Below are 14345 nucleotides of genomic sequence, written 5' to 3'. Positions count from 1 at the left end.
TGATTATTAGGTGTAAAAGGAAATTATGTATTTCCTTATCGTAAACAAAACGTACCTTCATTCATTTGAAATGTTTTCTATAAAAAATTGTCTAGGAAAGTAATTGAAACTAAAAATAACTACAGCAATACCTTGTAATAAAAGACAAAAAGTAAGCTTTGCTGAAAAACAAAACACACACGTAGGAGATTTCCATCGTTACGATAGGAAAACATCCGTAGATCTATTTCCTAGTAATTCCCAGTTATCGAGATTTTTACGTTGCAAAAACGAATTATAGTATTAAAGTGGGTTTACCGAGGTGTTATAGCATATAGTCAAATGACGAGATCTGGTCATATATCGAGGATTAGTCGTATACGCGCGTGTAAACATAAGAATCTCGTCATTCATATTAATACACGTACCTGGGGCCAAGTTTCTCGGTACGAATGTCTTTACTGCTCCACGTATCGCCTCGGTCATCGCCAATCGTTTTACGCAGTTTTGCAGACGACACGGCTCTCGATGCGCGTGATATCTCTCCGTGAAACTGTACATCCCCGAATCGTTGATACGAAAATTTCATTGAAAGATCGATTTACCGATTCGAACGTGTTTGTTCTCGTCGACGTTGTGTATCTATATGAAGACGCGAACTACGTATGACCTCAGGCAAGCTTGGAAGAAAGCTCGTGCGAAAGCGTACTCTGGTATTTTCAGCTTCTTTTGAAACGTTTACGTTCATGTTCGCAATTATGTAATTTTACCGTTAGGACACGGATTATTGTTCGTTGGAATTTTACTTATTTCCCGTACGATCATTTGTGATTCCTCCGTATCAGAGAAACACGAAATTGCATCCGTTACAAACTGTGTAGAGTTGCAGGTTCCTCGAGTAATATTTATATTCTCTGATTCCATAAAAATGAAAATATTTGGCAAGTTGTGCATATTTTCGGAGTGCTTGTTTAGGCAACAACTTTGAGGAAGAGATATCACGATACACTCACGTTTTCGAAATCCAAGCCGTCGTTGCGGAGTTGTATATCGGATTTGCGATTTTGATGTCTGTTTTGTTAATTAATTTTCTGATACGGATATGCATTTCCAGAATTAGAAAAATATAATGACGTCATACGTCTCAGCTGAGCATAGGAATGAGTCATTGACAGCGTAAGCAGAGACTAGATTTGTAGTTAGTTCTATATAAACATTCTATTTATGATAAATGTATTGTGTTTACATTTTTATTCACTATTACGATTTTCTTTTGTCCGATAAGAGATATGGGAATTCTTTTATACTCTGGATAAATAGTTTTAGGTCTATCGAAAATTTGTCATCGATAAATTTTACCTTTACAAAGTATATATATATAGTCATTGAAGAATATTTGAATTATAGCCACGACCAAGATTACTTCCAATTCTTTGCTTAGAAGTTTTTTATATGACTTCACGATTTCTTAATGAACATCTGGTTGTTGCAATATCGTATACAGGACCTGTACTTTTCAGATTACTTATCAGATATTGCGTATCAACGATCGCATGATCGTTTATTAAATACATAAAAATAATAATAAAAAAAAAACACGCAATTTACATTAAGCATAAAGGCATGCCAAAATCTTAAAATCAGTACAGTACAATATTACTGATGATTTCAATTGACAAATTTTTCTAATTACGTGGTATTTAGCGTACACAGATCATCCATAGAAAACATTTAGTAATCAAGAGGAATCTAAATTGTTGTAAAAGAAAATACAAGTACTGACTGTTCGAGCAACTCTCAAAAGAAAGGTGGAGGGTCAAACGCGGGGGAAGGACCGGCGAAGGTATGCGAAAGGTGACTAATCATCGTCCTTGAACCCTTGTTGCAGCTTCGACGCAGGTGGTACTGACGGTACAGCAGAAGCCAGTTGCAACGAATAGCGCGACAACGACGGCCACAGGGCTGCAAGTTGGTTTGGCGGGTGGACACCAGCGACCAGTTAGTTTATCAGCCGGTACCACGATGGTATCACCCTCGCAACCGGCGACTTCCTTACTCAGGGCGTCGACTGCTCCAGCGACCGGTGCACCATGTAACGCACGTATTACGGGACCTCAACCCGTTGATGTAAGTCGATATTTTTTGCTTTATTTACGAAGGGATTTATAAATTGGATTTAATAGCTTTTTAATATAATAAAAGTATAATATAATACAAATCCTTTTCTTATATTTTAGCATGAGAAAAAACGGCAATTGGAAACTCAGCGCGTTCATACATTCCAGCTTATGTTGGAGAAAGAACAAAGTTACGTTGATAAGCTTCGCAGCGAACTCGCGAAAGCTAGTACTGGTAGTAGTAATGTTAATATTGTAGCACGACAAACAGAACTAGCGGGCGCCGAAAGGAGGGTACGCACTCTGCAGGACCAGCTAGCTGCTATTACAACCAATGAACAGGTATGGTTTTTTAATTTTATGGTATGCTTTAATAATACGTTCAAGTTACTTTGAAAATTTCTAATTATTGCATTAATATCCTGCATTAATTTTATACCAGTAAACTATAATTGTTCATTGTTCATACATATACTACATCATAAATATTATGTTATTATTCATAATCTTATTCATAAAGACGTGAATTCGTTTTAACGCTTACATTCATTAACATTTCTTATGTCCCTATATATTTTATTGTGTCTTGCTTTTATGTCAGTGTTTGACAGTTCCAGTTTATGCTATTCAGTGTATTAAATAGTTGCTCGGCATGATATTATTGAGATGTTTATTTTTATGAATGGAAAGCATAATGATGAGAGTATGAATATAAGTTTAATCATTGATTATTATAGTAGTTCGGTAATCTTTGATATATTTATTAATAGCTTACAGTATATTATGGTAAACAACAAGAAATAACAAAACCTACATTCTGCTTTTATACGTATATTTTTTGAGCTGTATAAATACAACTTTTATACAATGTGTGCTTGTATTACAATTTAAATTTTCAAATGCAGCCATATAGGGATGTATTTAAGCTTTTGCTAACTTTATCTAACCAGCTTTTGTTGTGTCTTACAGCTTTGCTCGTTGGTAACAAACACCTCGTGTTCCCCGGGTTATTATTCACCCTTGAGTAGTAGCAGTGGTGATGTACCACCGCCTCTACCATCTCGTAAATCCTTGTCCATGCAAAGCCTGTCTCCGCCACCATTGCCTCCCAGACCTCCGCCTACTACAAATACGCACCACGTAGCCCAGTTGGAGCTGGAGCGTCATCTGTTGACTCATTTAACGCCCTCAACCACCAGTCATGGCATACCTAACTCTGTAAGTAGTCTAATCGCTAAGTCATTAAATAAATAATTTATATCAATGTATGCATGGTAAAAGAGAAGTACCAAAGAATCACAATGTGAATACCTTTAACAGATATTTATATATTGGACAATTTATACTTTTATATTTTAAAATATATTTTATAAATATCATTCCTATTAAATTTCATATCATTTAATACATTTATCACAATTATGTTAAATAATAATCAAGTACCTATGTTATAATAATACTTTGTTTTGCTTCTTTTGCAAATGCCTTATGTGTAGTTCCACCAAAAACTTATGACAAATATTACATTTCAGAAACTGTGCTTGTTCATTGAAGTGTTGCTTGAGTAATATATTTTATTAAGTAATGTATTTTAAGTATGTTTGTGATATGTACTGAAATATACTTTATGTGATCTAAGAAAAATTTATGGTTATGCAGTATGTACCTTTAAACATTGTCTGTTAAGTATATGTTTTATTTCATTTACTGTGATTGCAGTGTTTAGCAATTCTTATGGTGTGTGGTATGAAATGCATATAGTACAATTTTATAGTATTTCTGCATAATGAATCACACAATTTTCTAGTTTATTCTTGTATTTAATTTACTGATATAATGTTCTGACTATCTATTATTTAATAAATAAGTATTTAATTTCCTTATAGCTTTCACAGGGTGCAAACTTGGGTTCCTCAAATTCACTTAATAAACATCAACGAACGAAATCCAGTCCAGAACAATTGGGAACAACAACTATTTCTCCATCAGAAGCTAGTAGACGTTTAATAGCATCAGAGTCAATGAATGATCTTTCTCCTCCAAGACATGTAAGGCATAGTGACATTGATATAGATGAATTACCTCATATCACTCCTCCAGGAACTCCACCTCCACCATATCCAGTTGCTAGTCCAGGAAATGATACCTCCAGTTCTACTATTAATGATGTAAGTTTTCAATCAAAAAGCTGAGTTCCTTAAATAATCTGTGACACTTACCCATGTATTTTTCTTTCTTTAGACAATATTAAATGAAGGCATTCCTGGACTGCCAATATTACAGCAGCCAATTATGTCAATGGAAGATGATGATATGAGTGATCAAGAAGTTGTAAGTTTTATAAATTTTATATATAGTTCTTTGTTTTTAATTTTAAATGAAATCATTCATATGGGTTCATAATTGCTATGTTAATTGTCGTTATAGGGACAGTTAGAAGATCATGGACCATTCAAATCTTTGTCTCGATTATGGGGACATCATGCACACCTTGCTGTATTTATTAATTATGTTTTGTCAAACAGTGATCCCTCCAGTCTGGTAAGTATTACGTGATATATAGCGGTGATGTCTTCGAATATTGAATTTTATTACCCAAAGTCATTTTAAATTATTCATATTATTTTAGTTGTTCTACTTAGTAACGGATCTGTACAAAGAAGGCAATGCAAAAGAAATGAGGAAGTGGGCATATGAAATTCATTCTAGTTTTTTAGTACCTGGTGCAGTAAGTTATTTGAAAAAGATCTTTTTCTCTTGAATATATGGGGATCGTATTTAACTCAAAACTGTTTTATATATAGCCTCTCCGTCTGCATAATGTAGACGAAAATGTAGCACATGAAATAGACGACGTTCTTTTAAAGGAATCTGATAAGGAAGAGATTCTACGAAAAGTATGTGTTATGCAAAAGTATATACGCATCGTTTGCTGGATATGATTATATAAAATATTGTATTCTTGGCAGATATTTTGGAAAGCTCGTACACGTGCAAAAGAAGAGCTAAACGAGCAACTTGCAGACTTTCAACAAAAGAGAACTGCTGGATTAGGTACGTTATTTGGTCCAAGCGACGCTCAGTTGGATGAAAGTGCATCTGATAAAACGCGAGAAACAAAAATCATAGAAACATACCTCTTACCCAAAATGGAGCCTTATTTGTAAGTTCATTAACAAAAAAATATATATAGTTTTAATTCTTAACATATCATGGTATATAGCTTTACATTATTACTTATATAATGTTTCAGAGAAGATATTGAAAAAGAACACGTAGATTTGCGACAATTCACAACAGCAGCTGGTTTAGCAACAATATTAACAAAAATTTTTCAAGTTCGACCAGTATCACTTGACCGAGTACCTACTTTTGTCGCAAAAGATAAGTCAAATCTCAAAGCCCGCCTGCTTACAGGAAAAACAAGAAAAATGACAATCAGAGGTCATCATTTTGTAGCTCATCAATACTTTACTATTACTTATTGTAATCATTGTCAACTTATCATTGGTGGAATTGGACCTCAAGGATATTTATGTAGTGGTGTGTAAATTTATATAGATATTACTAAATTAAAAATTAGAAAATATAAATTTGAGATTACGTGTGAATATCGACACAGTTAAAAGTTGAAGCAACTTTTCCATTTTGTTACAGATTGTTCTCTAAGTGTTCATCGTCAATGTGTTCGAGTAGTAGAAGAAAATTGTCCTGGACCATTGGTTAGAAAAGAAAGAGGCAATGATCGTATAAGCAAATTGATGGAGCGTATCAGGCCTGAAAGGAAACCACCATCATCACACCATCATCATCCTCAAAATCACATGCTTCATGGTAAATAATTCGAATTTTACATTACACTCTATGACTTAGAAATATTTATTGTACTTCTTCCCTTCTATGTATACGTATATCGTAAATAAAATGTACAAATGTGAATTCTGTAGGCTTCTTTGTTTTTTAATAGTTTATTTTTATAATATAGGATATTTTATTGTTACAGACAAGATTAAAAGGAGCGAAGAAGATACTGGTACATTGACTGATGGCGAAAATGGTAAGTTTGCTACTTGCATTAAACTATTAAATGAAATAATATTGGAAAAATATACTTTTAACTGCAGTAATCGTATAAAACAATGGTATTTGTAATTACATACGCCGTTGCGTTAACGTTATGATTTATTGTTTAATCATTTATTGTTTGTTGTCTACAAAGTTTTCGTAGCTATATTTTGTTCCAATCAAAGGAAATAAATTTTGATATTTTATATCTCGTAGTATACAATAACATATTTATTGCTTTATTTTTAAATATATAATGATATACTAAAATTTTTTAAATCTCATGATAGTCAAATTTATTAATTAATGGAAAATCGACAATAAATCTTTTTTTTTCATATTATATATAAAATAAGAATATGTCTATATTAACCAGTTCATTCGTTACATAGCGTGATAACTTGCCAAATGCTATTAATTTTAGTGCATTTCTCAAAACAAAATCTATATTTTGCACCGCACACAATGCACCATAAATAATTTTGTGCTGCCAAATACAAGTATACGTACTTTGTTCAGAGTGACAAAGTACAAATAAATTCAACTTTTCGTTAAACATACATTTTCCATGACGATAATATCTATATCAATTCGCAATGTTTTGTTGTACATCATACTGTCGTTGCAACTTCAATTACGTATGCTTGTTTGACTATGTAAGTGTGATTCCTATATATTTTTCTTCCTTTTTGTTAATGTTATCCGTTATCTCGTAGTTTACTGTCTTCATTTCGAATGAGGCGTTCCTTGACGAACGTAGGTCACACGTCAGCCATTGTTACGATTGTTTGTCTCGTCGGGAGCACTTAACATTTATTGTAAATTAATGATAACTCTCATTCTCTTTCATTAAAAAATAGTTTAAAGCATATCGCCAATGGTGAAAGAAGTGTAAAGAAGTTAGTTGTGCAAAAATTCCCATTTGAAAGATTCGTTGAAAATTGTTTGTCACGACCCTCGATGATTCTTTATCGACATCCTCTCCTCAGCCTTTTAAATTGATAGTGTGTTGGCGTGATAAAACGTTTTCGTGAATATATGCAAGTTTTGTAAAAATACATCGATTCGCTACAAAAATATTAAGGATTATTCCACGTTTCTAGTGACGATTCTATCGAAAGTAGTAATTATTTTATGTAATGTTATGCATATTAATAACAATATTTTCGTGTTCTTTAATATTTGTACAATCGTTCAAAACAAAAAATTAAAGAGAAGAGTGTCAATGTTAAAGTACATAATCGATATTTCATATGTTTGAGACGGAGTGTAGGTTTTTATCAAGTTTCGTTGTTACAATAATCGCGTTGTCCGATAAGGAAGTTTTGCAAAACGAATTGTGTTGGTTGTGCACTGCGCTCTTTTCTACTGAATTTATAAAAGAGAAGAGGAAGGAAGGAAGAACAGAGGAGAGAGGAAACCACGGAAAGAGGCCTAGAATCACAACCACATAGATTTATATTTATATACAGGGTGTATAAGCAATTTGCTGTTTGCTTAAAGATAATACGTATAACTATCTTACAAAAACTTTCTGTTGTAAGTTTTCTGAGTTGCACACATAAATTAAACGAGTTACACTTGTAACAGTTCAATTATCATTTTATTAACTTGCTCACTTATTGTTTTCTTACTGTTTATATTAATTTTCAAGAATTTTATAATATTTGGAGAACCTTGTACATGTTATCACAATCTATTCTCTGTTAAATACGAATCCGCAAATTTCTCAAAAGTATCCATTCATAAAACTGACTACATATACAAAATTACGAAAAAGGGCCTCAACAAGCCACAAAAAATTCCACAGCGATCACTTTTCTCATTAACGTTCCTACGCTCGTAACAAACAACGTAAACAAATAAAATAAAGCTGGGGTCTGGCAAGTACTATCTCTCGGCGCTGTAAGAGGTAACAGAAGAAAAGTTGAGCAAGAGAGAGCTACCCTTTAAGAGAGACTTTAAGTACATCAATATCTTGAACGTGAAGATCGTCCTTGATATTCCCCGAGGGTTAGGTTGGAGGGATTTGAAAATCAGAATCACACGCACACCCTGTACATTCGTGAATACACTTACGCGTGAACGTAGTTGTAAAACGAGCGGAGGGCGGCCTGGTGGGGTCTAACCGGAAACCAACGGCAGCCTCCGAGGAAAAGAAGCGAGAGCGGCTTCAAGGGAAATTAGTGTCAGCTCGGTTGTTGCCGCGAGAAGTAGAGAAAACACCCCGATTATTATTTTCTCGGTGGTGAAACATCGAGGTGTGCACATGGTCGAGGTGCAACAGTTGCGCGATCCCTTGGAGGGGGAACCGGACTGCAACCCTTACCCAACGACCACCAACCCCTCGCCCCTGATCGCTGGCTTTGCTAGCTTCAGGCTTTCCTCGGGAAGATGCAGGAACAGATTCAATCGGAAGCTGAAGGGTGACGGTAAAGATGGCGTGAATATCTAATAATTCATTTGGATCGAAGAGCCTCCTCTAGGCGGCGCGTTTTATTATATTTTTTCTTCTTTTTAATAATTACGTGATGCTAGTGACTAAACATTCTGGTTTTCATTATCGTCGTTTCGATATCGTTATCGGAACGTTCATGAGGAAATACGGAGATTACTGAAACAGTAAAGTTTGTGCTGATACGTATTTTTACGTGAATACTATTGTTAAAGATTGTAGCGATAAATTAATTTAGGAATGGAAACTAATTATACCGATGTGAATAGAATTTATCAATATAGAAGTTTACTATTTAATATTTGATTATGAGAAGTTGTAACTTGTAATTTTTTAGCGTATGTTGTGTTTCACATTATGATTCATAAACTATTGCAAGGAATCGCAGTTCTCAGAATCAGTTTTTGAAATAATTAATTAAATAATAACGTATCTACTAAACACGAATGGAGATTCTTCGAATTTCAAATGGATTCTGTAATGAATGTTTGGATTCGCGAGAAACGTTAGAAAAATATATCAATCGGATTAGGTTCGACAGTGGTGCGCGAAAAAGTAAGCAAAGACAAAGTTGCAAAGAAAACGAAGCTGAAAACGATCAAGCAGAGAACCGTGGTGCCACACATGAGCAAAGGCTCGCTTGCCGGTAAAGTTTGGGAGACTTTTGCCGCTGTGAGAAAGACACGCGAACCGAGCAAAATTATAGAAACAACTTTGATCGTTGGTTTGGATCGTCTAAATGTATCAACGTGTTGTGAAAACGTGAACGATAGTGCATTCTACGATGAGACTGATTCTTCGAGCAAGCCTGACGACACCGGTTTGAAGGAAATTACTGGTGTAGAGGAAGAGACAGGTTTGTTTCAACAGTTCTCGTTTTGTCTTTCGCGTCTGCCAAATAAATGTATCGGATGAATGTGAAAAACGAAAAATCAGAAATCAACCAAGAAGATCAATATAAAATCGAAAATCAAATTTGAAGTATTTCTTCGAGTCTTGTAACTACTTCTATAAATTTGATTCGCGATATTTTTGAACAGACTCAATTTGTTTGGTTACTTATCGATCTTTGCAAATTTTCATAAAATTGGATACGTTCTAAAAGTTTTGATTTGTACGGCAATGGTAAACTCTGATTGATCAAATTTTTATTAGTAACATTGAAAGTTGTGAACTTTTGGAAGGGAATGTTTCTCTGGCGCGTAGGAATGTTTCCGGCAGAGTCGTAGAAGTTAAAAACAGGAATTGCGAAGCTTTAACAAGCCACTCAGTAGAAATTCTTGCCGCGTGTTGCTTGTCAGATACGTTCATAAATTTTCATCTATAAAGCCAACATTGAAGATGATATGGGTGGCGATTTTGTCGTCATCTATAGCTTTTCTCCGGCAGATATCTCATGAACGGAACCTTGCGACTATACAAATACTACGTGTCTAGACAAAATTAGACCAGAATGTACTGGAAATCGCACGCAGTCATGTAGACGAATTGTTTATTTTTTGCACCTATACATGCTTCTTCGTGATTTCATTGAAGAAAAACATGGATTTCTTCCTCGTAAAGAAACATTTCAACCTTTGAATTCACTCTTTCATTAATATAAATTTCATCGTTCTGTATTGAGTATATACAGACATAATTACTGTAATCATACTGTGATGCAAACTATAAGTATTCACGTAGTTAAGGATGAACTTTGGAATATTACAGAAAAGTATTTTAAGCTTATATAAAGATACGAGTATTTTGGTCCTGTATTAAATATAATACATTGATAATTGTTATGATGAAATATCTAAAATAGTTCGAAGCAAATATCAAGATGTGACCGTGACTTGTATATAAAATGCAGAGTACAAAACAGAGGTCATATATTTAAGTATTGTTTTTACAAAACTGGTTAATTCTGTATGGTAAAGACACTTTCTTTCTTTTCTCTATCTCAAATCCAAATGGCAATATATGATATGTTATTAATATAATAATTAAATAATTTGCATGTAAAAACAGATTTTAAAGATTTCTAAGGTATGAAAAATTGTTTCGTATGAAAAAGATTTCCCGATAGTTGGATCGCTAGTTTTCATTTCTGACTGAGTGACTTTATTTGAATGATGATTGTTATTTGCTGTAACTATGTGGCAAGTATGCGTTGAAACGAGAGGAAAGAAAATAAGATAGATCTTGCGCGGCACGAACGCAGACGGCAACGACAACAACGAACAAGAAAACGGGAAGGAGGGGCCCACAAAACGATTTCCGGCCTCTGCGACACGCGCCTACATCGCCTTATCTAAAAATACTTGAGACTTAAGCTTTTCCTTCGTTGCATCCCCTCAGCATACCTACCCCTGCTGATCTATAACTATCTGTCTGCTTACGGGGTTCAAGAACACCAACTTTTTTACGATGGTATTTTTAGGCGGTACCGAGCCTTCATTGGATATTTATTTAGCCATTTAACTTTTTTCCAGTCAGCGAAATGCTGACATCGGTGGTCTTTGATGATATTACGATTTCACTCGGATTATTTGACCTCCTTCCTCGATCTTCAAACTTCACGGGGTTAGCGATGCTTAATCATTGTCCACTTGATCTTCCAAATAATTTAGGGAAGGAATTGTGACAAACGTTAGTTAAATTCATATTGTTGGATATTAATTTAGTGAGTGACAGCTGTGGCAAAATAATTTACTTATTATCGAATAATTGCTTAGTTTTCTTTGAACGGAACGAATGCGAAATTTTCTATGAAGAATTTTAAATCGGCGATCATAGACGGATATAATACTATACACTCGTGTATTTCGTCAGTTCAAAAATACCTATTTAATTTAGCTGATTGTATGTTGTCTATAGTTAGAGAATTACGTTAGAATTATGTTCCTTTGATCGATTTACGGTATTTTATTGACGTAATAAATCGGTTTTGATTTGTGTATTTGCTTAGCTGGAGATTAAATGTAACCACCCTCCCGCACACGCTCTCATGATCTGCTTTTACCCTGAACCGCATTCCTTACCTGATAAGCCTCCACATAAGACTGGATAGTTGGAGAAATGCCAGACATCATGGACCGTGTTAATTTGATGCTTGCTGGCATCAAATAGATGAGTTAAATCGAAATATTCGTTTCATTTCCATTATCGCTGCGATAGGAAGACTCTTTCGTATTATTATGTAGAATTTCTGGACAAAATTAGTCATATCTTTATATTCGACATACTCTAATTTGAAGAAAAAAAAAAAAAAACGAAGAACAGCGACCTTGTCTAATTATCATGATTGTCTCTAATCGATTCTTCAAGTAACATGCACGTTAAATTCAATTACGTTTCTTTTTTTCTTTTTTTTAATTTATACTTAATACATTTATTATAATAGATTTGTGTAAATTTTACAAGTTGGAGAAATTGCTATAATAACAATGAGTATTTAGAGATCCATTTGTATTTTTAAAGCACTGTTTATAAATTTAATGCATTTTAAAAGAACAGTATATCCAAGAAGGAAAAGTAAGCGTACAGAAGTATAGTATCGAAAATCGATAGGTTCGCTTGTAACACACCTGCGATGGCTTTTTTTATGGTGCATTCATGCGAATCAAAATAATTTAACTATACTGTGTCACCGATTCTGTTACACTACGACTTTTTTATTCTGTTAAATTCTTTCATTTCTTAACAAAAACGGAAGATACAATAAACGCGTATTGAAAACTACAATCGATTCTTCTAACGCTATATTCAAATTATACTGAAAAGTCTAAAAGAGTCTTTGATATCCTATAAACATCATGTATAGGAAAAGTAATCTATATAAAACAAAGTTGATTGAATATAAGTAAATTAAAATTGAAAATATATTTATCGGCGATTAGCCAAATTAGTGTATTAGACTAGTACAGATATTGAAATAATTAATGAATACGTTCGTTTATTTCATGTTTTTAGGAGAACATCGCGGGGGCGTCATAGCCGGAAACACGCGTAGTAGTAGCGAAAGAGGACGCATTTCCGCTTACAGCGGAGCCTCCGATCACGCCGATAGTATGGACAATCCTTCTTCGCGGGAAGATATTTCTGAAATGTATGCACTTCATACTTGCATGAGATTGCTAAAAAGAACATTTTCTTTAAATTGCTTCAACCCTGTTCTATTGATCCCTATAATAAAAAGACATGCGCAACTTATAGGAATTCTTGTAACAAATCCTTGCGTTTCTTTTATTCATATTTCGTCATAACAATTTTTTAAACCGTTCAACTATACAAGCATATTATAGAAATTTGTTTTTAAATTGTTTTCATCCCGTAGTTATCTCATCAATTTCATAACTTTGTATTTATAAGATCCGCGTTATTTTTTCGAATATGTGATTTTCGAAGAGCTTTGATTTAGTATCATAGTTTCATCAATATGTTTTCATTTTATTCATCGCAGTCCTTCAGCTGATTTTTGTTATAGATATTAATTTATGCTTTATTAATTACGATTACTTAGGGTGCAGCAAAATATTTCCAGTAAGCCAAAGACGTCAAACATAAACAGGTCTGAAAGTTACAAGGAGCGGATACATCACAAGGTAAAAATTCCAACAACTTTTATTTCGAAATTTTTCTAGCGTGTAACGTATAAACAGATGATTCGTCGAACGAATTAAAATTTCGAGACCGGAAATATCGCTTGAGTTTCGCAAATTTGATCTTTACATAAACTTCAATGAAACGAGATTTCATTTCGGACGAATTAATTTAGTATTTATCGTTGATATGTATGTCTGAATATCATGTGACTTTTCATTGTAGCGACAATTACGGGAAAAGAGGAAGACCAGCGATCCAAATCTCTCCAAAACAAAGTGAGTAGACAATGTATTTGATATACGCATGATAATTGATAATACGAGTGAAAACTCTAATTTCCTAACTATAAAAATTTGAGTTTACTCGTAGAATTTCGATAGTTTATTAGATTTAATATTTCACAGATTTTCCATAAATTTGATCTTAACGAAATACTCACGCTCTTGTCGATGCGAAACAATAAACTATTTCTCAAATTGTTTCTACTGCTCCGTCAAACTGTCACTGCTGCTTTATTACGCAATTGTATAATTGCCAAAATAGAAACGTTACGAAGTTCGGCACTATTTCCAAACGAATTTGTATTTCACATTGATAGCTTGCGTTCCCCAATGTATATATAAGAAACCTTTACTGAGAAATATGGCTCTACTCTATACGATTTCATTTTATTGAAACTGTTTATAAATTTATGAAGCAACAATATTAATTGGTCGAATAACATATAACGAATTTCCATCATTTTACTTTAATTATTCTAATTTTTATACTTTTCCTACCTTCTCGTGCAATTTATCTATGAAGACTGAAATATACAAGTTCGCTCAATTTCTTACGTTTCCCATATTTTATTCGAATATTTCATTGATGACATGTTGACCACAGACGGATAGAATAATCCATGCCAAAATAATAAATTTTAAATGTAAGGAGTAATGGGAAAAGACATCATAAAGATTTGTTTACCTCTATATTTTACTATCTTTGAGTATTTCATTTTTATGTAATATTATAACTAACTGACTTACCAAAACTAAAACCTACATTTCATTTGTCAGATATATTCCTTTACATCATCTCCTTCGTCATATCTTCATTACGTAAAAAGCTATTTGATTATCTTACTTTAACACCATAATTTC

General features: G+C 33.6%; 1 protein-coding gene across 5 annotated transcripts in view; it reads left to right on the top strand.

The window, feature by feature from the left end:
* LOC132907625 (rho guanine nucleotide exchange factor 11) overlaps positions 1 to 14345 on the top strand; it is a 33753-nt gene that overhangs the window by 8939 nt on the left and 10469 nt on the right. For 3 of the 5 annotated variants that reach the window (XR_009658229.1, XM_060960885.1, XM_060960886.1), the window contains exons 5-19: positions 1868 to 2106; positions 2217 to 2438; positions 3066 to 3314; positions 3983 to 4264; positions 4338 to 4427; positions 4524 to 4637; positions 4726 to 4824; positions 4901 to 4993; positions 5066 to 5259; positions 5350 to 5639; positions 5754 to 5930; positions 6100 to 6153; positions 12571 to 12706; positions 13121 to 13202; positions 13426 to 13478. Coding sequence is in view for 4 of the 5 variants with exons in the window: in XM_060960885.1 (XP_060816868.1) it covers positions 1868 to 2106; positions 2217 to 2438; positions 3066 to 3314; positions 3983 to 4264; positions 4338 to 4427; positions 4524 to 4637; positions 4726 to 4824; positions 4901 to 4993; positions 5066 to 5259; positions 5350 to 5639; positions 5754 to 5930; positions 6100 to 6153; positions 12571 to 12706; positions 13121 to 13202; positions 13426 to 13478 (2374 nt within the window). In the remaining variant the exon portion in view is untranslated. Of the gene's footprint in view, positions 1 to 489; positions 693 to 1867; positions 2107 to 2216; positions 2439 to 3065; positions 3315 to 3982; positions 4265 to 4337; positions 4428 to 4523; positions 4638 to 4725; positions 4825 to 4900; positions 4994 to 5065; positions 5260 to 5349; positions 5640 to 5753; positions 5931 to 6099; positions 6154 to 12570; positions 12707 to 13120; positions 13203 to 13425; positions 13479 to 14345 lie in introns of those variants that run through there. The other 2 variants (XM_060960887.1, XM_060960888.1) reach the window with 2 other exon arrangements.

Source organism: Bombus pascuorum, chromosome 6 (genome assembly GCF_905332965.1).
Source record: "Bombus pascuorum chromosome 6, iyBomPasc1.1, whole genome shotgun sequence".
Lineage (NCBI taxonomy): Eukaryota > Metazoa > Arthropoda > Insecta > Hymenoptera > Apidae > Bombus > Bombus pascuorum.
This window is presented reverse-complemented; position numbering and strand designations above follow the sequence as displayed.